This window comes from Ranitomeya imitator, chromosome 6 (genome assembly GCF_032444005.1).
Source record: "Ranitomeya imitator isolate aRanImi1 chromosome 6, aRanImi1.pri, whole genome shotgun sequence".
Classification (NCBI taxonomy): domain Eukaryota; kingdom Metazoa; phylum Chordata; class Amphibia; order Anura; family Dendrobatidae; genus Ranitomeya; species Ranitomeya imitator.
The window spans coordinates 119,969,282-119,993,741 of NC_091287.1; the positions used below are offsets into that span (position 1 = coordinate 119,969,282).

The window sequence follows — 24,460 nt, forward strand, 5'->3', positions numbered from 1 at the left end:
TCACGTGAAGAAAGGGGAGCAGAGTTCTTACATCAGAAGAATGACAACTCTCTGGGAGATAGTCTGCACAAACTATTCATAATGGTTTGTTTGGTAGCGGACAGGCCCTTTAATTGTAAATGCAAATTGTATAACTGTGTTCAAAGGTAAATATAAAAGTGAAACGGACAGACCAATTCAACACACCTTGGCGTGCAGTATACGTGACAAGACTAGTGGGACTAAGGTAAAAAAAAATAAATAAATAAAAAATCACGACATTTTCCAAATAAAAAAAAAAAAAAAATACATAATAGGCTGTCTGTAACTAGATCGAACTATTAAAGAAGCACAATATTTAACCCACGTGTAAGAAAAATAAGTCATGTAGTATCAATAAAATCTACAGCTCACATCACACACAAATAGAAAAGAAACAAAGGAGAGAAAGGAGAAAAGTATGATGAGCCTTATACAACGGCTAGTAAACACCACTCTGCTTTATTTAGGCCTCTAGTACAACAGAGCCGTCATTGAAGTGGCTGTACTGAATTAGAAAAACATGGCTGCACTTTCCAAAAACCAGTAGCAATCCTGTCCACACGCCGTGTATGGTACTGGATCTGAGCCCAAAACACGTCAATGTCCTTCAGCTGCATTACCAGACACTACAAACTGTACATAGGTCTGGGGCTGTTTTTTTTTTTTTTTTTTTAATTAAAAAAAAAGGTTTTATAAAATATATCCATCTTATTATTTATATTAGGTGTTAATTTACAATTATGTATCCCCTTTAAAGGGAAGCCTTCATCAGAAATAAGCGATCGTTAACAAATCAGTTTTCTTTGTTAACTATTTATTTTTTATTTTTTTTGGCAATGTTTTTTTCCTACATTGGTCTATAATAAAAAATAGGAATCTTGTAATTTTCACACTGTCCCCTGGTGCTTTATTAGATTATCTTTCTGATTCATGAAAAAACACATATACATTAGCAGAAATTCGCAGACTGACATCTTTTGTATTAAAGCATCAAATAAGCATATGCAAAGGTCATTGTGAAGGGAGGGGTGCAGGTGAGCTGTGACATCACCTATTGGGATTGGTGGATCCAGTGTTCTCCTCTGTGTATAGAGGTGTTATCAATCATTGTAATCCTGCTTCTGATGAGGAACTTTACTAAAAAAAAAAAAAAACTCTAAAAAGATAGCAAGGAGTTTAACAAGAAAATTCCAGTAACTAGTGCAAAAATTACTACCGTATATACTAGAGTATAAGCCGACCCGAGTATAAGCCGACCCCACTAATTTTGCCACAAAAAAACTGGGAAAACTTATTGACTCGAGTATAAGCCTAGGGTAGGAAATGCAGCAGCTACCGGTGAATTTCAAAAATAAAAATAGATGCTCCATACCATTCATTATTGCCCCATAGATGCTCCATATAAAGCTGTGCCACATAATGCTCTGCACCGTTCATTATTGCCCCATAGAAAGCTGTGCCATATAAAGCTGTGCCATATAGTGCTCTGCACCGTTCATTATTGCCCCATAGATGTGCCATATAAAGCTGTGCCATATAGTGCTCTGCACCGTTCATTATTGCCCCATAGATGTGCCATATAAAGCTGTGCCATATAGTGCTCTGCACCGTTCATTATTGCCCCATGGCTGTGCCATATAGTGCTCTGCACCGTTCATTCTTGCCCCATAGCTGTGCCATATAGTGCTCTGCACCGTTCAGTATTGCCCCATAGCTGCGCCATATAGTGCTCTGCACCGTTCATTATTGCCCCATAGCTGCCATATAGTGCTCTGCGCCGTTCATTATTGCCCCATAGCTGCCATATAGTGCTCTGCACCGTTCATTCCTGCCCCATAGCTGCCATATAGTGCTCTGCGCCGTTCATTATTGCCCCATAGCTGCCATATAGTGCTCTGCGCCGTTCAGTATTGCCCCATAGCTGTGCCATATAGTGCTCTGCACCGTTCATTATTGCCCCATAGCTGCCATATAGTGCTCTGAACCGTTCAGTATTGCCCCATAGCTGTGCCATAGAAAGCTCTGCCATTACTGCTGTTGCTGCTGCAATAAATAAAAAAAAAAAGCCATACTCACCTCTCTTGCTTGCAGCTCCCAGCGTCCGGTCCCGGCGTCTCTCCGCACTGACTGATCAGGCAGAGGGCGCCACGCACACTATATGCGTCATCGGGCCCTCTGACCTGAACAGTCAGAGCGGAGAGACGCCGGGAAGATGGAGCGGCGCCCGGCGTGTGGAACGGGGACAGGTGAATATGACATACTTACCTGCTCCCGGCGTCCCGCTCCCTCTGCCTGTCACACGGTCCTCGGTGCCGCAGCCTCTTCCTGTCAGCGGTCACCGGCACCGCTGATTAGAGAAATGAATATGCGGCTCCACCCCTATGGGAGGTGGAGCCGCGTATTCATTTCTCTAATGAGCGGTCCCACGTGACCGCTGAAGAGGAGAAGAACTGCAGCACCGAAGACCGTGTGACGGCAGGGGGAGCGCCAGGACTAGGTGAGTATGCCTCAGCGCCCTCCCCCCCTTCACCCGCCGACCACCGTGACTCGAGTATAAGCCGAGAGGGGCACTTTCAGCCCAAAATTTTGGGCTGAAAATCTCGGCTTATACTCGAGTATATACGGTATTTAAAAAAAAAAAAAAAATCAGGATATGAAAAATAATCATTGGCAAAATGAAAGAAAAAAAATTGCTTCACTAAGGCAAACTGTTAATAGATATAAGTCAGAGTGCTATTAAAAAAAAAAAAAATCAATAAAAAACATAGTCCTCTTAATAAAAACGTTCGCATAGCTCAAAGCAAGGAGAATCCACTTATTATTGTATATTCCGTCCTACTTTTACATCACATCTACGGTACTTGCCATCTCTGTCTTCATCGTGAACATTAATGTACAGGTACTCCATTCCTCTTCCTTTCTTGTATTCCTCAATTCCCTGGAGTTTTCCTATCAAGCTTGTCTTGCCAGCTCCATCCTCACCTATTTAAAAGAAGAAAAAAAAGTTGATTTACTCTTTGGTTACTAAAACACACACAAAAAATAAAAACTAAAATAAAAATCTCACCAGTTGCAGACTGCATACACCTTTACTCACCAAGTAGCAGCACATTCTTCCCAGATGGCAGCTTGGAGCGAGAGCGTGTGGAGACTTCACTTAGGATGGACGACCTGCAGAGATACAGATGTGATGATATAACATAGGGGCTACGTACAACCACTGATCTGAGAATCCGGAGTTCTATAGTGAAGGTTATATGCATATGAGCATCAAAGGCTTAGCGAAAGGGTTATTCACGGGGATTTCAGGGAACTCAGACGCCTACATTTTACATGGACAGTAGACTTAAATTAATAAAACGAAGAAAAAAAAAACCACCACCTGACGACCCCTCAACACTGCCCATGCGAGGTCACATGTAGGAAACAAACTAACCTGTGGACAATAGTTGGCTTTCTAAGGCTAGGTATAAACTTGTCTCGCTCAGTAAATGGAAAGGGTCCTGGTGAAGCTAGTCAGTTTTTAGACTGCCAATCCATTTGTCCCCGGTGAGTTAAGCAGTGGCTAGGGTCTGGCGGAGGCTCTCGGAGCGCAGGAAGTGAGCGCTCCCATGCATGGAGGCGTCAGGAGAGATCGGTGCCGACTAAACAATGGCCGAATGTTCATTCAATGGACAGCTATTTACTACATAAGGATCCCCTTATATTCAGAAATATACAAACAGCAAAACAAATCTTATAACAAGCAGGGATTGTAGAAATAGTGAGAAACTGAAGCAACTGCAGCCTAGCCTCTTGATCAATGACCTTGTATTTTGCAGATAGCTGTTTTTTGCTGTCTCAGTGTAACCACTATACGGAGTTCCAGAAATACGTTCCCCTTGAGGCCGAGTCCACACAGCATATTCTGCCGCATTAACATCTGATCTTACTGTGGATTTTACGGCTTCTCTAAATTGGGCTGAATCTGGGAAAATCCACAGCAGAAGTGGTCATACGTTGGAGTTTTAAACCTGCCCCAGAAGTCAATTAATATGTTAAAGAAAACAAATCTGGCTATGAATGAGCTCTGAGGTGTGCCCCAATGAATGTCCTGTGTGGACATGCTCTTACACAGGGTACACAGTGTTTGGATCAATCCCATGACAGCTGCAAAAGGGGTTAGAAAAAACCCACAATATTCTAACAATTATAGAGTGCAAATGTAGACAAGACGATCTTAACATGCTCAGTGTTGAGGGCCGTCTATCTTGGAGCACAAGTGCTGAGCTAAGTGGCTGCCTAGAGCAGTGACTTATGCCACTGATGTGACCTCACAACTGTAGTGAAATCACCGAGATAATACAAGTGGTGGGGATCCGGCACTGGTGCCAGGGAGGCAGAGTACCTGCTGAGTCGCTGGGTCATGCTGAGCTACGCAAGATCCAGAAATAGTGAAGAGCGGTGACATCAGTCTCACTGCGCGCAGCATGAGCCAGATTCGGGGAACGTCGCGCAAAACGCTGAACTATGCAGACCGGCATGGGAATTTTTTTTTTTTTTTTACTAAATTGGTGAACGAGGGACAGTGTCTTGTTTTCATTTCTTTTTAGGTTTCCATTTGTCGACTACATCTGATTCCCTGAGCTATGGCAGACCTGTATGGTAATTTTTAAAATAAATTGGTGAACTAGAAAAAAAGTGTGGGGGAGTGTTGATGTAAATATATATATATACATACACACACACACACACACACACACACACACACACACACACACACACACACATACACTTTATTACTGGGTTAGTTAGTAATGGGGGTCTTTGACACCTCTCCATTACTAACACCAGGGCGTAATGCCAGCTGTGTTTTCAGACAATTCACAGTCAACATTAACCCCAAGCCCCATTACCCCAATTGCAAAATGTGATGTGATGTACCAATTCTGGGGCACTTGCAGGTTGGTATTTTTAGGCTGGAAAGGGCCCGATAACCATGGACCTTCCCAGACTGATAATATCAGCTGACAGCTGTCTGGTTTACTTTTGCTGGATACCAAAAATAGGGAGAGGGGCGCTCATTTTTTTCAATTTATTTGGTCAATGCATGTACAATAAGCTCCACACATGGCATTAATTATATATCTCAGATGTCCATTTATCTATCATCTATACCTTTGAAGAACCTTAACACCTAAAAGATTGTCACTTCTATTCCAGTACATGTCACATGGATGACACAGACAGTACACACACACACACAAAGAAAAAAAAAAAAACCACACAGATAGTAAAAATGGACAGTCTCAAGCGTTCTTTTTTTAAGCTACTTTTTTCTACTTTCAGGACTTGTGTGAAAATCTGATGTAGTTTAGGTACAATTTATGTAACAATATGGAAAATTCTGAAGGTTCTCAAGCTCCACTGCACAATAAAAATCCGATCCCGTTAAAGTCATGAGCTGGAACCACATTTTACTTACCGTAAACTGATTTGTCCAGTGGTGCTCCCTTTCGCAACGGGTGGTAACTAGTGATGAGCAAGTACGGTACTTGAGCTCGGGTTTTCCCAAGCACGCTCGGGTGACCTCCGAGTATTTGTTAGTGTTCGGAGATTTAGTTTTCCTCACCTCAGCTGAATGATTTACGGCTGTTAGCCAGCTTGATTACATGTGGAGATTCCCTAGCAACCAGTCAACCCCCACATGTAATCAAGCTGGCTAACAGCTGTTAATCATTCAGCTGAAGTGATGAAAACTAAATCTCCGAACATTAACAAATACTCGGAGGTCACCCGAGCGTGCTCAGGAAAAACCCGAACAAGAATACTCGTTCATCACTAGTGGCAACACGTGGTGATGTCATATCTGCAAAGATTAGTGCACAATTGCGAGGTACAGCGGCTTGTGACAGTATTCACCCCCTATTGGCATTCTTCAAGTTTGCTACCTCACAACCTAGAATTTCAGTTTTTTGAGGGTTGCCAGTGGGGCAATAGGGTGGGGTGCGGTGGCAAGTGGGGTAAAAGGCTTAGGATTGATGTCCACCGTTTTACGGCCAAGGCATTCTAATGCCCAGTAAAGGCTTAGTAGACAGCTTTGAGCTGATACCCTTTCCAAGCTAGAAACATCAGTCCCCAGCTGTCTGCTTTCCCTCAGCTTGTTATAAAAAATTTGGGGGACACCACGTCTTTTAAAAAATTATATATCTCTTCTATAAAAAGTTGTTTTCAACCACATAATATGAGGTGTCTGTACTCAGAAGAAATTGCATAACAACTCTTGGGGTCCATTTTCTACTTCTATCCCTGTGAAAATGAAAAATTGGGGTCCAAAAACATTTGTGCGAAAATATATATTTTTTCACATTTTCATAGATCAATGTTGGAAAATTCTGTGAAGCACCTATAGGTTCAAGGTGCTCACCACGTCTAGATAAATCCTTGAGGTGCCTAGTTTCAAAAATGGGGTCACAGTGGGCTTCCACTGTTTAGGCACATCAGACGACATAACATCCACTAATGATTCCAGCAAATTTGGCATTCAAAAAGACAAATGGTGCTCCTTCCCTTCCGAGCCCTGCCATGTGCACAAACAGTAGTTTCCCCCCTCATATGGGATATTTGTACACTCAGGAGATAATGCACAACAAATTGCATGGTGCCTTTCTCCTGTAATTCATATTAAGATAAAAGATTTGGGGATAAATTAACATTTTTGTGAAGAAAAAAAAAAAAAAAAAAAAAAAAAGTAAAATGTTCATTTTTTTCCCGATACATTCCATTAATTCCTGGGAAGCACTTGAAGGGTTAGTTAATAAACTTCTTAGCCCCTCTCTGACACGAGACGTACTATCCCATTGAGGTGACTAGGACTGTATGACCATCGATGGGAAAGTACGTCATTTGTGATCAGCCGCGATCTTCGGGGGGGGGGGGGCTAGTTGTCAGCTGATTACCACAGAAGACCTCCGGCACTATATGCCAGCAGCGGTCACGGACCACTCCCGGCACTTTAACCCCCAGAACACTGCGATCAAACCAGATCACAGCGTTCCAGTGGCATAGGGAAGCATCGCACAGGGATGGGGGCTCCTTGCGTGCTTCCCTGAGACCCACAGAACAATGAGATGTTATCGCCTTGTTCTGAGGGCCTCCTCCATGCAGGCCCCCGTATCCAAGACGGCCGCATGGTCCTTCAGGGAGGAGGCTTCCCAGTGCCTCATGAGAGCAGGCACCGGCAAGCCTCCTGAGCTGCCTGTCAGTGCTCTGCAAAGTGTCAGATCACTGATCTTACGTTATATAGCAATGTCCCACCCTGGAACAAAGTAAAAAAAAATAAATACAAAAATTAGTGTAAAATATTTTTTTTAAATTCCAAAATAAATTAAAAAAAAAAATAATAATATTATAATTATATATATATATCCAATAAATTTCTTTAGTAAATAAAAATAAATGTACACACATTTGGTATCCCCGCATCCCTAACATCCTGTAAAACTGTCCTGTTATGAAAGGCAATTCAGAATCACAATGGACATGGAGGTCAGAGCACATACAGTGAACTGACAATAACCCAAAATAATAGAACGAGCTCTGAGACGTGGGAACTCTGCAGACCGCAATCCCTAAGCCTATCAAACCACACTAAAGGTAGCCGTGGAGCGCTCCTGACCAGAACCTAGGCGCCTCGTCACAGCCTGAGAAACTAGCTAATCCTGAAGATAGAAAAATAAGCCTACCTTGCCTCAGAGAAATTCCCCAAAGGAAAAGGCAGCCCCCCACATATAATGACTGTGAGTAAGATGAAAACACAAACATAGAGATGAAACAGATTTAGCAAAGTGAGGCCCGACTAGCTGAACAGAACGAGGATAGGGAAGATAACTTTGCGGTCAGCACAAAAACCTATAAAAAACCACGCAGAGGGGACAAAAAGACCCTCCGCACCGACTAACGGTACGGAGGTGGTCCCTCTGCGTCTCAGAGCTTCCAGCAGGCGAGAAAAACCAATAAAGCAAGCTGGACAGAAAAATAGCAACAAAATAACATAAGCAAAACTTAGCTTTGCAGAGCAGCAGGCCACAGGAATGATCCAGGGAAAAAACAAGTCCCACACTGAAACATTGACAGGAAGCATAGATCAAAGCATCAGGTGGAGTTAAGTAGAGAAGAAGCTAACGAGCTCACCAGATCACCTGAGGGAGGAAACTCAGAAGCTGCAGTACCACTTTTGACCACAGGAGTGAACTCTGCCACAGAATTCACAACACTGTCCCACTAGTTAACCCCTTCAGTGAACACAAAAAAAACACAGCAAAAAACAATGCTTTATCATACCGCCAAACAAAAAGTGGAATAACGCGCGATCAAAAAGACGGATATAAATGAACATGGTACCGCTGAAAATGTCATCTTGTCCTGTAAAAAATGAGCTGCCATACAGCATCAGCGAAAAAATTAAAAAAAAGGTATAGCTCTCAGAATAAAGCGATGCAAAAACAATTTTTTTTATATAAAATAGTTTTTATTGTATAAAAGCACCTAAAACATAAAAAAAAATTATATAAATGAGGTATCGCTATAATCGTACTGACCCGAAGAATAAAACTGCTTTATCAATTTTACCACACACGGAACGGTATAAACGCCTCCACCAAAAGAAAATCATGAATTGCTGGGTTTTGTTCATTCTGCCTCCCAAAAATCGTAATAAAAAGCAATCAAAACACGTTATGTGCCCGAAAATTGTGCCAATAAAAACCTCAACTCGTCCTGCAAAAAACAAGACCTCACATGACTGTGGACCAAAATATGGAAAAATTATAGCTCTCAAAATGTGGTGATGCAAAAACTATTTTTTGCAATAAAAAGCGTCTTTTAGCGTTTGACAGCTGCCAAACATAAAAACCTGATATAAAAAACCCCTATAAATAGTAAATCAAACCCCCCCATTATCACCTCCTTAGTTAGGGAAAAATAATAAAATAAAAAAAGTATCTATTTCCATTTTCCCACTAGGGTTAGGGTTGGGGCTAAAGTTAGGGTTGGGATTATGTTTACAACTGGGATTAGGGTTAGGGGTGTGTTGGGGTTAGGGTTTCAGTTAAAATTGGGGGGTTTCCACTGTTTGGGCACATCAGGGGCTCTCCAAATGCAACATGGGGTCCGATCTCAATTCCAGCCAATTCTGCGTCGAAAAAGTAAAAAACAGTGCTCCTTCCCTTCCGAGCTGTCCCGTGTGCCCAAACAGGGGTTTACCCCATATATGGGGTATCAGCGTACTCAGGACAAATTGGACAACAACTTTTGTAGTCCAATTTCTCCTGTTACCCTTGAGAAAATAAAAATTTGGGGGCTAAACCGGTTTTTACGTACCGGTAATAGGATTTTACAGAGTCCACGACAGCACCCATACGAGAGAGGGGATCCGCCCACCATCTGGACAGGAACCTACGGGATTTAAAGGGGCGGTCCCCCTCACCACTCCAGTTTGTGTTTCAGAGTATAAGGGACACCGCCATTGAGTTAGTACACAATCATAAATACTTAAACATTATGAAATACCATCACCTTCTAAAGAGTGATTTTTTAACAAGCACACTTTCCCCAAAGGGTGCAGAAACCAGTGATTAACTACGGGGGGGAATGTGCGGGTGCTGTCGTGGACTCTGTAAAATCCTATTACCGGTACGTAAAAACCGGTTTTCCTATCGCCACGACAGCACCCATACGAGAGACTTTCAAAGACTAATCACCTGGGAGGGACTACAGCACTAAGTACTGAACGGCCAAAGTCTAAATTGGCCTTACATGATAGATCAAGACGGTAATGATTATAAAAGGTGGAAGGAGATGACCACGTTGCCGCCTTACATATCACGTCTATGGAGACGTCCGTTCTCTCCGCCCAGGATGAGGCCATGGCTCGGGTGGAGTGGGCCTTGATGCCTTCTGGTGGAATTTGACCTTTGGCAGTATAGGCAAGACATATCGCATCTCTGATCCATCTGGCAATAGAGCCTTTTGTAACACTCGCCCCCTTCCTTGGGTTCTGAAAGGAGACAAACAGAGCCCTACTCTGCCTCCAAGGTTCTGTTTTGTGCAGGTATTCTAATACTGCTCTTCTAACGTCTAGCATATGACATTTCTGCTCCTCTGCCGAAACTGGATTATCACAAAATGATGGTAAATATATTTCCTGACTTCTATGGAATTTAGAAGCTAACTTTGGCAGATATGCTGGATCCGGTTTTAAAACTAACCTATCCTGAAAGACCATTAGATAAGGAGGGTCTACCGACAAGGCTTGCATATCACTCACTCTTCTAGCAGAAGTCAAGGCCACTAGCAGAGCCGACTTTAAAGTTAAATTTTTAATAGAGACAGAATCTAATGGCTCAAAGGGGGGTTCTGTTAAAGCATCCAAAACCAAATTTAGATCCCATGGCGGTAATCTAACAATATGAATGGGGTTACTACGTTCCATAGCTCTCATGAATCTAGATACCCATCTATTTCCTGCCACATTGCTATTATATAATGCCCCCAGGGCAGATACCTGAACTCTAAGGGTATTTACCGCCAAACCCAATTCTCGGCCTTTCTGCATGAATTCCAGAATAGCCGGAATTGGAATTTTATCCGTAAAGGGCTGTTGATAAAAAGGCAAGGAATTTTTTCCAGATCTTACAGTAAATTTTAGTAGTGACTTCTTTCCGGCTACTTAAAAGGGTAGATATTAAAGCGTCAGAAAAACCCCTCCTTTTTAATAATTCCCTCTCAAATTCCATGCCGTCAAATGCAGAGATTCCACATTCGGATAACGAAATGGGCCCTGAGAAAGAAGTTCCGGACTCACAGGCAACACCCAGGGGTCAGTTACGGACATTGCCCTGAGTAAGGAGAACCATGCCCTTCTGGGCCAGAAGGGGGCAATTAGGATTACTCTCGCCCCCTCCTTCCTGATCTTCCTGAGAACTAGAGGGATCAGACATAGTGGTGGAAATGCGTAGGCTAGAGGGAAATCCCAATGAATCTGAAGGGAGTCCACTACAGAAGGTTTGTCCGCTACCCGAAGGGATGCAAACTTCCTGGTTTGTCTGTTTTCCCTCGTAGCAAACAGATCTATGACGGGTAATCCCCAGAGACCCACTATCTGTTTGAAAACTAGCCGATTTAGGACCCATTCTCCCTGACGCAGAGAATGACGGCTGAGGTAATCTGCCTCTATGTTGTGTTCCCCTCGTATGTGAACCGCTGAAAGAGAATGAAAATGAGCTTCGGCTATGTTGAATATGTCTGCGGTGGTGATCATCAGAGACTTTGACCTCGTTCCTCCCTGATGGTTGAGATATGCCACCACTGTCGTGTTGTCCGAATGAACTCTTACATGCGAGCCCCGCAGGAACGGTAGCCATCTGAGCAGGGTATTTTTTATTGCCATAAGCTCCTTCCAATTTGAGGATTTTTGGGCCTCTAAGAGAGACCATTGCCCTTGAGCCCAAACATCTCCTATGTGAGCTCCCCATCCTATTGGACTGGCATCGGTTGTGACCGTGTTGTCTGGAACTATTTCCCAATGTACCCCTTTTGCCAGATGTTTCATATTTAGCCACCATTCTAGACTCTTTAGAGTGGAGGTAGATAGCTTGAGTCTTCCGCTTAAGTGACCTTGAAGACTCCTCTCTGTATCCAGGACCTGGGCTTGCAATATCCGAGTGTGGAATTGAGCCCACTGAACGGCCGGTATGCATGATGTTAACGATCCCAATAGGGACATTGCGTCTCTTGAGGTCAGATCTGGTTTTTTTTATCACAGCCCTGACTTTGTGTATAATCTTCTGCTTCTTTTCCTCCGGAAGAAAACACAGCTGATCCTCTGAATTTAGCAAAATACCCAGGAAAGTCTGATTTGTTGATGGCTTTAGTTTTGACTTCTCTAGGTTGACCAGCCAACCTAGGTCCTGTAGAGAAGATATTATACAGTTTAGGCGATCTTTACACTGGACAAACGAATTACCCACTACTAGGAAGTCATCCAAGTAGGGTATAACTAATGTATCCTGTTCTCTGATAGGAGCCATTACTTCCGCAATGACTTTAGTAAACACCCTTGGCGCCATAGATAATCCAAATGGCATTGCCGTAAACTGAAAGTGCCTGACCTGATTGTTTAAGCGCACCGCCATTCCGAGGAACCGTTGGTGATCTTCGTAAATGGGTAGATGGTAGTACGCATCTTTTAGATCCAGGACTGTCATATAACACCTGGGAAAAAGAAGTTTAGTCGCCGATTTAATTGATTCCATTTTAAAAGGCATGGTATTGTAGAAATTTGTTCAGTTTCCGTAAATTTATGATGGTTTGAAAGGAACCATCAGGTTTGGAGATTAAAAATAAAGGGGAATAGAACCCTTCCCCCTCCTGCTCTTTTGGAACCTCTACAATAACTTCCTTCTGTCTCAGTGTCTGAATCTCTTTTTCCAGGGCCTTCTGTTGGTCTAAGGAACCAGGGGCAGTCAATATATAATAATCTGAAGGTTTCTCCCGGAACTCTAATCTTAATCCTGACCTAATTATACCCAGGATCCAATTACTGGAAGTTATTCTGGCCCACTGAGTATAGAAATGTCTTAGTCTGCCCCCTACAGGAAGATGTGAATTAACGATAGTTTTGCCTACGTCTTGAGGGAGATGATGTATTGAAGTCTGAACTTCTCTTCTTCGGCTCTGACGCCTCCCAACTTCGGGCTGAGTAAGGTCTCCGGTACGGGAAGCGTCTCTTGAAGGTATTCCTAAAGGTAGGATTGAACATTTTAGGAAAACCTCTATTCCTATCCTCAGCCTTAGCTAGGATGTCATCTAGCACCGGGCCAAATAGGTACTCACCCCTACATGGAATGGTACATAGTTTAGATCTAGCCTGTGCGTCTCCTTTCCAGGTCTTAAGCCATAAAGCCCGCCGGGCAGCATTTGAGAGTCCTGCTGATCTGGCTGCAAGTTTCAAGGAATCCACCGAGGCATCCGCCAAATACGCCACACCATCCCGAATCTGGGACAGTGAATCCAGCAACTTATCACGAGGTACTTTAGTTTTAAGCTGCTCCTCCAGCTGGGCTACCCAGACCATAACTGATCTGGCTGTGCAGGTACCTGCGATTGCTGGTTTAAAAAGCACCTGACGATGCTTCCCAAACTTTTTTAAGGAACATGTCTGCTTTTCTATCCGAAGGGTCTTTTAGAAGACCTACATCCTCCAGTGGTAAGGTGCCTGATTTAGATGTGGATGCCACAGCCGCATCCACTTTAGGTATTTTCACCCACTCCGCTAGGGCCTTATCATCAAAAGGGTATCTCCTCTTTGCTGATGATGGTAGGAAACCCTTATCCTGTTTGTCCCACTCACGTTTAATAAGGTCCTTCACCGTATCTACCACAGGAAACGATTTACGGCTTCTCTGGCACAACCCTGCAAACATTAAGTCCTGGGTTGACCTTGGCTCTTTGTTCTCTACAACCCCCATGGTTGTGCGAACTGCCTTAACCAATACATCCATTCCATCCACTGAAAAACAAGGTCTCCCTTCTTCGTCCGAAGAGGACCGTGACAATGAACGAGAGCATTCACCTTCCTGCAACGACGGACTGGATCCTGGTGATACTTCCCTGGATCTCTCATGCCGACTGCTTCTAAGGGAACAATCAATTTCCTCCCTTATAACTGCTCTGAGATCTGATGCACGAAGGGGAGCCTCCTCTTCTAAGGTCTGGCAATTACAAGTTTGGCAGAGCCTTTTTTGATAACTATCAGGTAAGGGCACTGCACATAGGGCACATTGCCTGTGCTTAGATTTAGCTGATTTCTTAGCCTAAATCAAAGCACAATGACAAACAGACTATATCAGCCACCAGGTGATTTTCTTCATGACACTCACCAAGGCTGAACTGAGCAGTACCGGTCTCTGAGGGGAATCCGCATGTGACGTTGGGGCACCCGCATGCTGCTGCCCCCGTACCACGCTGCTTCTGCTTCTGGAGCGGCTGCTGTCGCTCTTCTTGCGCTGGTCAGGCACCTCCACCTGAAGGTGCTCTGTGTCCGCAACCGAGGACATCTTTGCCGCACGTTGCTATGCAGCCTCTGCTGCTTAATACCAGCAGCCGCGCTTCCTTCCCCAGCCTCCCCCGGAAGTCCTACCTTCCACTTCCGGGTCATCAGTATGAAGGGACGCTGAGCCGGCTTCGCGCTCACGCGACCCAGAGCGGCACTGCCCGACCCCTGGGATCGCATCCATACGGCCAAACGAGGAGGGTCTGAAAAAGAACACCCCCGACGCTGCTTCCAGAGTCCCCGATTCTGCCGTTCTCATGGATACCGCGCAGAGGCCTGGTGGACCTGGGTAAGAGACATCCTGCAGGTTCCTACCATCCGGACAGGAACCCAAACTGGAGTGGTGAGGGGGACCGCCCCTTTAAATCCTGTAGGTTCCTGTCCAGATGGTGGGCGGATCCCCTCTCTCGTATGGGTGCTGTCGTGGCGATAGGAAAAAAATTATTTTTTATTTTCACAGCTCTGCATTATAAACTTTGGTGAAACACTTTGGGGTTCAAAGTTCTCACAACACATCTAGATAAGTTCCTTGGGGGGGTCCAAAATAATTACACTTTTTTTATTTACTGTTTAGGTACATCAGGGGCTCTGCAAATGGAACATGATACCCGAAGACCATTCCATCAAAGTCTGCATTCCAAAACGTCACTACCCTTCCGAGCTCTGCCGTGTGCCCAAACAGTGGTACCCCCCACACATGGGGTATCAGCATGCTCAGGACATATTGGACAACAACCTTTGTGGTCCAATGTTGCCTGTTATCCTTGGAAAAATGCAAAATTGGGGGCTAAAAAATCATTTGTGGAAAAAAATGATTTTTTATTTTCATGGCTCTACATTATAAACTTATGCGAAGCACTTGGGGGTTTAAAGTGCTCACCACACCTCTAGATAAGTTCCTTAGGGGGGTCTACTTTCCAAAATGGTGTCACTTGTTTAGGCACATCAGGGGCTCTCCAAACGCAACATGGTGTCCGATCTCAATTCCAGCCAATTTTGCACTGAAAAGTCAAACAGCACTCCTTCGCTTCCGAGCTCTCCCATGCGCCCAAACTGTGGTTTACCTCCACATATGGAGTATCGGGGAACTCATGCGAAATTGCACAACAACTTTTGGGGTCCAATTTCTCCTGTTACCCTTGGGAAAATAAAACAAATTGGATTTGAAGTAATTTTTTTGTGAAAAAAAGTTAAATGTTAATTTAAAAAAAAAAAAAGAAAATAAAAAAACATTCCAAAAATTCATGTGAAGCACCAGAAGGGTTAATAGACTTTTTGAATGTGGTTTTGAGCACCTTGAAGGGTGCAGTTTTCAGAATGGTGTCACTTTTGGGTATTTTCTATCATATAGACCCCTCAAAGTGACTTCAAATGTGATGTGGTCCCTAAAAAAATGGTGTTGTAGGTGTTGTAAAAATGAGAAATTGCTGGTCAACTTTTAACCCTTATGACTTCCTAACAAAAAAAAAAATTTGGGTTCCAAAATTGTGTTGATGTAAAGTAGACATGTGGGAAACATTACTTTTGTGTGACATATCTGTGTGATTTAAGGGCATAAAAATTCAAAGTTGGAAAATTGCGAAATTTCCATTTTTTTCACAAATAAACGCAAGCCATATCAAAGAAATGTTACCACTGTCATGAAGTACAATATGTCACGAGAAAATGTCAGAATCAACGGAAGCGCTCCAGAGTTATAACCTCGTAAAGGGACAGTGGTCAGACTCGCGGGCAGGGTCCTCTCTCCTCCTGTACCAGTTGTGACTTGTATTGTTCAAGATTATTGTACCTGTCTTTATTATGTATAACTCTCCTCACATGTAAAGCACCATGGAATAAATGGCGCTATAATAATAAATAATAATAATTGTAAAAATTGGCCCGGTCATTAATGTGCAAACCACCCTAGGGGGTAAAGGGGTTAAACGTGGTTCTAAGGAGTGCAGTTTTTAGAACTTTTGGGTATTTTCTGTCATATAGGCCCCCTCAATCATTTTAAATGTGATGTCGTCCCCAAAAAAAAAAAAAAAAAAATGGTTTTGTAAATTTTGTTGGAATGATGAGAAAATGCTGGTCAATTTTTAACTTAACTTCCTGACAAAAAGAAGTTTAAAAAATGATGCAGATGTGAAGTAGACATGTTGCACATGGTATTAACTATTTTGTGTGAAATGACTGGTTTTACCGCATAAGGATTAAAAGTTTTAAAATTACAAAATTGTAACACAATTTAGGATATTTTCACAAACACACGCAAATTATATCGAACAAATGTTACCACTATCATGAAGTCCAATATGTCACGAGAAAACAATCTCAGTGAGATCCATAGAAGCGTTCCAGAGTTATTACCTCATAAAGGGACAGTGGTCAGAATTGTAAAAATTTACCTAGTCATAAATGTGAAAACAGGCTCGGGGTGAAGAGATTAATGGTGTTACAGCCTCTGTGGCCTTTCAGTGAGGCTATGTGCACACGTTGCGGATTCGTGTGCGGATTTTTCACAAATCCACAGGTAAAACGCACTGCGATTACCTGCGGATTTTGTGCGGATTCCACCTGCGGATTTCTATTATGGAGCAGGTGTAAACCGCTGCAGAATCCACACAAAGAATTGACATGCTGCGGAAAAAAACGTTTACATGGTACTGTACACCTCATGGAAAACTGCTGCGGATCTGCAGCAAAATCCTCAACGTGTGCACATAGCCTAACGGTGTGCCTATACTCCAAAAGTTTATGATGGCTAGCACTCAACTGAGGTGAGGGTGACGGTGCTAGTGAAGGGAACCAATAGTTCCAAAGTCACTGAATATAAAGATCACTGCACACGTACAAAAGAAAGGTATGCTTGCAAGTGGAAGTTTATTTATAGTGGTTATGAGGTCAAGCGACTGGTAAATTTTGACGTTTCGGCCAATACATAGCCTTGGTCACAACGTCGCTGCAAAAAAACATAAAGATACAACTATTTACAATATAATATTTACAAAAGACAATGAAAACATATTATGTACACTATATACAAGATGGAAACTAAAGGGTATGGATGATAATCATGTACAGAGAAATGACTCTGAGACTAAGTAGCGAAGTGTGCTAAATTGTGGTGAATTATTACCAAGGGTTGTACATAAAACAAGGGGACCAACGTTTAGGCTTCCTTCTGGTTCGACATAACCTTACACCTCTTGAAAAACAAGCACTTGCCTCACTCAAGGACAATAACCACATTATAATTAAACCTGCGGACAAAGGTGGGGCCACCGTAGTGATGAACAAAAATCAATACACAGCTGAGATTAAGAGACAACTGGCAGACACCACCACGTATAAGAAAATCCAATCGGACCCAGTGTACAACATTCGGAGAAAGATAGATACTATCTTGACCAAACACTCACAACTACAAACCATTGACGCCAAAACCAAAACATTTCTAAAGGTACCTTCACACATAACGATATTGTTAACGATATCGTTGTTATTTGTGACGTAGCAACGATATCGTTAATGAAATCGTTATGTGTGACAGCGACCAACGATCAGGCCCCTGCTGGGAGATCGTTGGTCGCTGAATAAAGTCCAGAACTTTATTTCGTCGCTGGATCTCCCGCGGACATCGCTGGATCGGCGTGTGTGACACCGATCCAGCGATGTCTTCACTGGTAACCAGGGTAAACATCGGGTAACTAAGCGCAGGGCCGCGCTTAGTAACCCGATGTTTACCCTGGTTACCATGCTAAAAGTAAAAAAAAACAAACACTACATACTTACCTACAGCCGTCCGTCCTCCAGCGCTGCGCTCTGCTCTCCTCCTGTACTGTCTGTGAGCCGGAAAGCAGAGCGGTGACGTCACCGCTCTGCTTTCCGGCTCCCAGACAGTACAGGAGGAGAGCAGAGAAGCAGAGCGCAGCGCTGGAGGACGGACGGCTGTAGGTAAGTATGTAGTGTTTTTTTTTTTTTACTTTTAGCATGGTAACCAGGGTAAACATCGGGTTACTAAGCGCGGCCCTGCGCTTAGTTACCCGATGTTTACCCTGGTTACCGGCATCGTTGGTCGCTGGAGAGCGGTCTGTGTGACAGCTCTCCAGCGACCAAACAGCGACGCTGCAGCGATCCGAATCGTTGTCGGTATCGCTGCAGCGTCGCTAAATGTGAAGGGGCCTTTATAAACAACTATCCGGTAACTCCGGTTTTATACATTCTCCCAAAAATCCATAAAAATCTACAGAATCCCCCTGGACGCCCCATCGTGGCATCCACGGACTCCATCCTTAATCCCATATCCATTTATCTTGAAAAAATACTCACGCCCTATACCCACAAAACTAAATCCTTCATTCTGGACACAAGTGATTTCCTTAGAAAGATTCAGGACATCAACACAGTCCCAACCAATAGCATTCTATGTACCTTCGACGTCAACAGTTTATACACCTCAATCACACACGACACGGGCATAGAGGCTGTTTCCCTAACCTTATCTGAAGCGGGAGTGGACACACGCTCATAAGATCTCTGCCTCGAACTACTTAATCTAGTACTCAGAGAAAACTATTTTCTCTTTGAGGATGACTTCTATGTTCAAGTATGCGGAACCGCCATGGGTTCGAACGTAGCGCCCGCATATGCAAATCTGTATATGGACCGTTTCGAAAGAGATTTCATTTATCCCAATATACTATTCCAACAGTATGCTCGTCAATGGTATCGTTACATAGACGATATTTTCTGTATTTGGCAGGGTGACCACAGCTCCTTAACCGCCTTCTATAATACTATCAATGAAATCAGACCGGAGCTCAAATTCTCCATTTCGTACCACACGGAAGCCATCACATTTTTGGACACCAAAGTATGTAAGGATATTCATGGTTCCCTTACCACTGACATTTACACCAAATCTACCGATCGGAATAACCTTTTACTGTATAATAGTTGTCATCCCAAATCTACCAGAAACAGTCTCCCTCGTTCCCAATTTAAAAGAGAATTTAAAAAATTTAAAATACATAGACCAAGGCTATGTATTGGCCGAAACGTCAAAATTTACCAGTCGCTTGACCTCATAACCACTATAAATAAACTTCCACTTGCAAGCATACCTTTCTCTTGTACGTGTGCAGTGATCTTTATATTCGGTGTGCCTATACTGACAGACCATGGGAGAGATTGCACACAGGTGGACTTCCTTTCAGTAAGCATGTGGCTTATGAAGGGAATTTTTTGGACCAGAAGTTTTTAGGGGCTTCATAACAAAAGGGGTGAATACATATGCACATGCCAATCTTTTATTACTTAATCCCATAAATTTAATTTTTGCCTATATTTTTCTCACTTCACGTCACCAACTTACCGTAGACTATTTAGTGCTGGGGGGGAGAAAATCACACACAAATCGCATTACACAAATATTCAAACACAGGTTGCAATGTAACAAAATAGGTAAAAAGCAGAGGGGGGGGTGGATACTGTTGCAAGCCATTGTATCAAATTCATTAGTATAGAATATGTGCAGTTGTCTGGATGTGTGTGGACACAATGGCCCCGATTCATCAAGACTGGAGTTGTTCGCGCCGCTCCTGGCGGAGGGCCGGGCTGGAGCGAGACACTCCCAATGTCATCAGCGCCATTCATCTCCAGATGTAGAAGTGAGCGCCGCCGGACAACCCCTTTCATGTTTATGGCCAGCTTTACACTTCATCAATCTACCAACCATCTCATGTGTGCACAAAACACTGTATGACCTGATTGCACAGGAGTTCTGCTTAAATCCGAACATAGCATATTGGAGACAATGGCAAGTCAACTGGCCACCATAAAATACGCTTCAGATGTTAATATGGGGGAACATTTACCCTGTGAATAATACAATACCCATGTATCTGTTGGGGAATATTAACAACACCGCTCAATCTCAATGACAAAATTTGTAGACATAAAATTAAAGCCTCCCATACACATTAGAATAAATGCTGTCCAGCCTACAGCTACCTAATGTGTATAGGGGCCTTATAGAGAATCTGTCAGCACAATCGCACCCCCCAAACTATCTAAATAGTCATGAAAGGGTACCGTCACACAGTGCCATTTTGATCGCTACGACGGTACGATTCGTGACGTTCCAGCGATATCGTTACGCTATCGCTGTGTCTGACACGCAGCAGCGATCAGGGATCCTGCTGAGAATCGCACGTCGTAGCAGATCGTTTGGAACTTTCTTTCGTCGCTGGATCTCCCGCTGTCATCGCTAGATCGGTGTGTGTGACACCGATCTAGCGATGCGTTCGCTTGTAACCAGGGTAAACATCGGGTTACTAAGCGCAGGACCGCGCTTAGTAACCCGATGTTTACCCTGGTTACCAGCGTAAATATAAAAAAAAAACACCAAACACTACATACTTACATTCCGGTGTCCGTCAGGTCCCTTGCCGTCTGCTTCCCGCACTCACTGACTGCCGGCCGTAAAGTGAAAGCAGAGCACAGCGGTGCTCTTTACAGCCGGCAGTCAGTGAGTGCGGGAAGCAGACGGCAAGGGACGGACACCGGAATGTAAGTATTTACTGTTTGGTTTTTTTTTTACGCTGGTAACCAGGGTAAACATCGGGTTACTAAGCGCGGTCCTGCGCTTAGTAACCCGGTTTACCCTGGTTACCCGAGGACCTCGGCATCGTTGGTCGCTGGAGAGCTGTCTGTGTGACAGCTCTCCAGCGACCACACTACGACTTACCAACGATCACGGCCAGGTCGTATCGCTGGTCGTGATCGTTGGTAAATCGTATAGTGTGACGGTACCCTTACTCTGAAAGCAAGCCAACCATGACTACACAACTCGTGAGTTGTCGCTCAAGCAGAGTGAGGTGGGATTGGGCAGGAACGAGCCATAAGAGGCAGGAGCTTTGGAAGCACTTCAGCCTCATTTGCATGTTGATTAAGAGCAATTTGTCAGTCAGGGGCCAAATGATTGAATAAATAAAGTCATGGATGCCATTATCTGTCAGAGAGCAGCATGGCTACATACATAATTTGATGAGATAGCAGTGGATTGTTCCCACTAAAGAGGAGCGGATCCCTTCACACAACCCTGATCCGTCCATGGTCCGGGTCAGTAGTCTCTGGCCATGAACAGGAGATGCGCGAATTTCCTTACCACTCCACCACCGAATCTCAGGCTTGGCTTATTAGCCGGACTGGGGAGACGTCACCTGTGCTCTGCACACCGCACGTATCACATCACAGCAGGGAACCTTGAAGCTCAGGTTATTAGCACAGCTCCTGTCCACAGCCAGAGAGCACTGCCCTGGACCGAGCATGTGCTAAGTGATCTGCTCATCTCTAGTTCTGACAGATTCCATTTAAAGAGAACCTGTCACCAGGTTTGGCTGACACGAGTTACAGCCATCACTTTTCAGGGCGGATATTCTGCATTCTATAATGCTGTATATCTGCCCCCTACCCAACCTGCAAAAGAAAAATAACTTTTATTATAATAACCTGCGGGGTGGTCTGGTCCGATGGGTGACGCTCTTCTTGGTCCGGCATCTCTTCTTCTTGAGATGCCGCCCTCCTGCTTGCTTCATGTGGATGACGCGTCTCCTCGACCCAGCGCTCCAGCACACTCGTACTTCTCTGACCTGTTGAGGGCAGAGCAAAGTACTGCAGTGCGCAGGTGCCAGGAAAGGTCAGAGAGGCCCGCAGCACGAGCACTGGAGTACTGTGCTCTTGCCTCGACAGGGCAGAGAAGTACACCTGTGCAGGGGCGTGGTACAGAGGAGACTGTATGGTTGACGAAGAGACACATCATCCACACAAAGTAGGAACACGGGAATCGTAACATAGGAGGCGCCGGACCAAGACCAGAGATGCCCATCGGACCACAGGCAAGTATAAGAAGTTATTTTTCTTCTCTTGCAGGTCGGGTTGGGGCCTATATACAGCATTATAGAATACTGTACATAAGCCCTGAAAGGTGATGTGGCCATATCTCATATTGGCCAAACCTAGTGACAGGTTCCCTTTAAGGGACTGTGGGCCTTGAACCTGCCATTATTTTATCCCATGTACTATATATTGTAAAACCAGTTTTGTATTGTAGAGTGAATTAATGATCTTCTCTGATGCCTAGAAGTATAAATATGGCGGTGACTGGGGCCTTCTATAGTTCCCAGCTTCCAAAGCAACCCTGGTGCGCTCTGCCTTACTAATAGACCTTTATGATCACATCTTATCGCTTTACATGTGTGCAGTGGGCACGGCCTATGGCGGGTGAGCTGGGTGCAGTGGGCACGGCCTATGGCGGGTGAGCTGGGTGCAGTGGGCACGGCCTATGGCGGGTGAGCTGGGTGCAGTGGGCACGGCCTATGGCGGGTGAGCTGGGTGCAGTGGGCACGGCCTATGGTGGGTGAGCTTGGTGCAGTGGGCACAGCCTATGGTGGGTGAGCTGGGTGCAGTGGGCAGGGCCTATGGTGGGTGAGCTGGGTGCAGTAGGCACGGCCTATGGTGGGTGAGCTGGGTGCAGCCCTCATTATCTGTGATGGCAGAGTCCTGAGCAGATACTGGCGGAAAGGCTGCAACTCCAGGCAATTAATAATTAGTAAATGACAGTGGAGGATGTTGCACGGGGATCTTGCCCCACAGTACACGGATTTCTGGAGTGCGCCGTATCCTTGAACTAGTTGGCTGTCTTATGTCCTGTTCACATTGCGGTTCTTGAGCTGGGTAAGTTCCTGATGTACAGACATAAGGCGCAGACAGACAGCCATAGTTGGCATGTGAGGGTCGCATCGCAGTCCTCGGACTGATGGTCGCCTCTCCTGACCTTGCCAGCTGCAGAGTAGTAACATCCCACTGTCAGGAGAGGAGCTGGGCCAGGCCGTGCACTGTGACGAGGAACATGGGCGTCTGTCTGCGCCCTGTCTCCTGTCAGGAAACCTCGCCTGATACATATAGTTCACAAAAAGAATCCAACACAACACTGTTTTACTAACTCTCCCAGGATCCAGAGTCTCTGCACTATCCCAGCCTCTGTTACTTGGCTGCAGCGGTGATATATCATCAACACTGCAGCCAATCAGCTGGGCTCAGCGAATGGCTGCAGTGCAGTCAGGGATATCAGTGCTGCAGCCAAACAGCGAGCTCAGGGGCTCTGCCATGTGCACAGCATAAGCTGCTCAGGGATAACGCTGCAGCCAGTCAGTGAGCTCAGACGCTGTGCTTACTGACCGGCTGCAGCGCCGTACACCTGACTGGGGAATGGATAACCCTCCGTGTGTGTACATCAGCCATGTCCCCGGCACACTATAGCGTGGAACATCCTCCCGGTCACTAATCACTGGTGACTGCCTGCGGGAGCAGCCATTGTTCTGTGGGCTGCAGCCATCGCCCAGTGTGTGGTCAGGACTCTGCCGCCGCCGGTAATGAGCTCCTCACAGCACGGGCCGCGCATGCGCACACAGCTCACACACAGGTACACTGCGCCGCGCCCACTCCCACACACAGGTAGCGCGGCCTCGCGTCACCACGCCCGTGCAGTCATCTGTCACCTAGCGCGTCTGGCCCCGCCCGCAAAGGGTCAACACTGGGCATCTTCACTGCACCGCGATGTTGAATTTGGACGAAAGCCCGAACCACGAAAGGGTTAATGAGCCGCGAGCCCTCCCCGCAGTGTCACGGGCGCCTTCTAACGGTCCCGGCCTCGGCTAATGAATGAGCGGCGCGGCTGTGCACGAGGCTCCCTGCCCCCACCCCACACAACACTGACCAGAGGTTCTGCCCGTCCTCGTCCTCACTGGCCGCCGCCCCGCTGTGGCTGTTCCCATAGCCAGCATTGAAGCTGGAGGATGGAGACGAGTAAGAGGCGGCTCTCCCCGCTGCCATCCCAGTACTCCTCTTTACTATGGCAGCTTTCAGTATGGTTATAAGGACAGCTTGTCCCCCCTCTCTTGGTTTTGGTCCCGGCCACCCTTCCGCTTGACAGACAAGGCGCGGTCCCTGGGAAGAAGAAACAGGAGCCGTGGAGAGGGGGGAAGCGAGAGGACGGCGGGAGACAGGAGGAGGGGCGGAGCCAGGGCTCGGCGGAGGTGACGTAGTGGCGGGGATTGGCTCCACCCCCTGATGTGACAGATACAGACAGTCAGACTCCAGTCCTCAGTGTACCTGCTGTGTGATCACGCTCCACAGTGTGAGGCTGCGTCCTGTCAGCGTCCCCCCGTGTGTGCTAGCGAGGGCAGGGCGTACTGCGGGGACATCGGCCCAATACACGACAGCAAGGAACCATGAATAGTCAGAAAAAGTGACCAATTAAAAATAACGCACACAATGTAAAGAGCCTTTCAGGCTGTAGTC

The 24,460-nt window shown here is 45.3% G+C and overlaps 1 protein-coding gene across 1 annotated transcript in view; it reads right to left on the reverse strand.

Moving 5' to 3' along the window:
* The window catches only part of DYNC1LI1 (dynein cytoplasmic 1 light intermediate chain 1), a 49,241-nt gene extending 25,071 nt beyond the window's left edge, over positions 1-24,170 (reverse strand). The window contains exons 1-3 of the mRNA XM_069730032.1: positions 23,877-24,170; positions 3,119-3,192; positions 2,887-3,003 (exon numbers count right to left, since the gene is read on the reverse strand). Coding sequence (XP_069586133.1) covers positions 2,887-3,003; positions 3,119-3,192; positions 23,877-23,992 — 307 coding nt within the window. The 5' untranslated portion in view covers positions 23,993-24,170. The remainder of the gene's footprint in view (positions 1-2,886; positions 3,004-3,118; positions 3,193-23,876) is intronic.
* Positions 24,171-24,460: the final 290 nt, after the last annotated feature.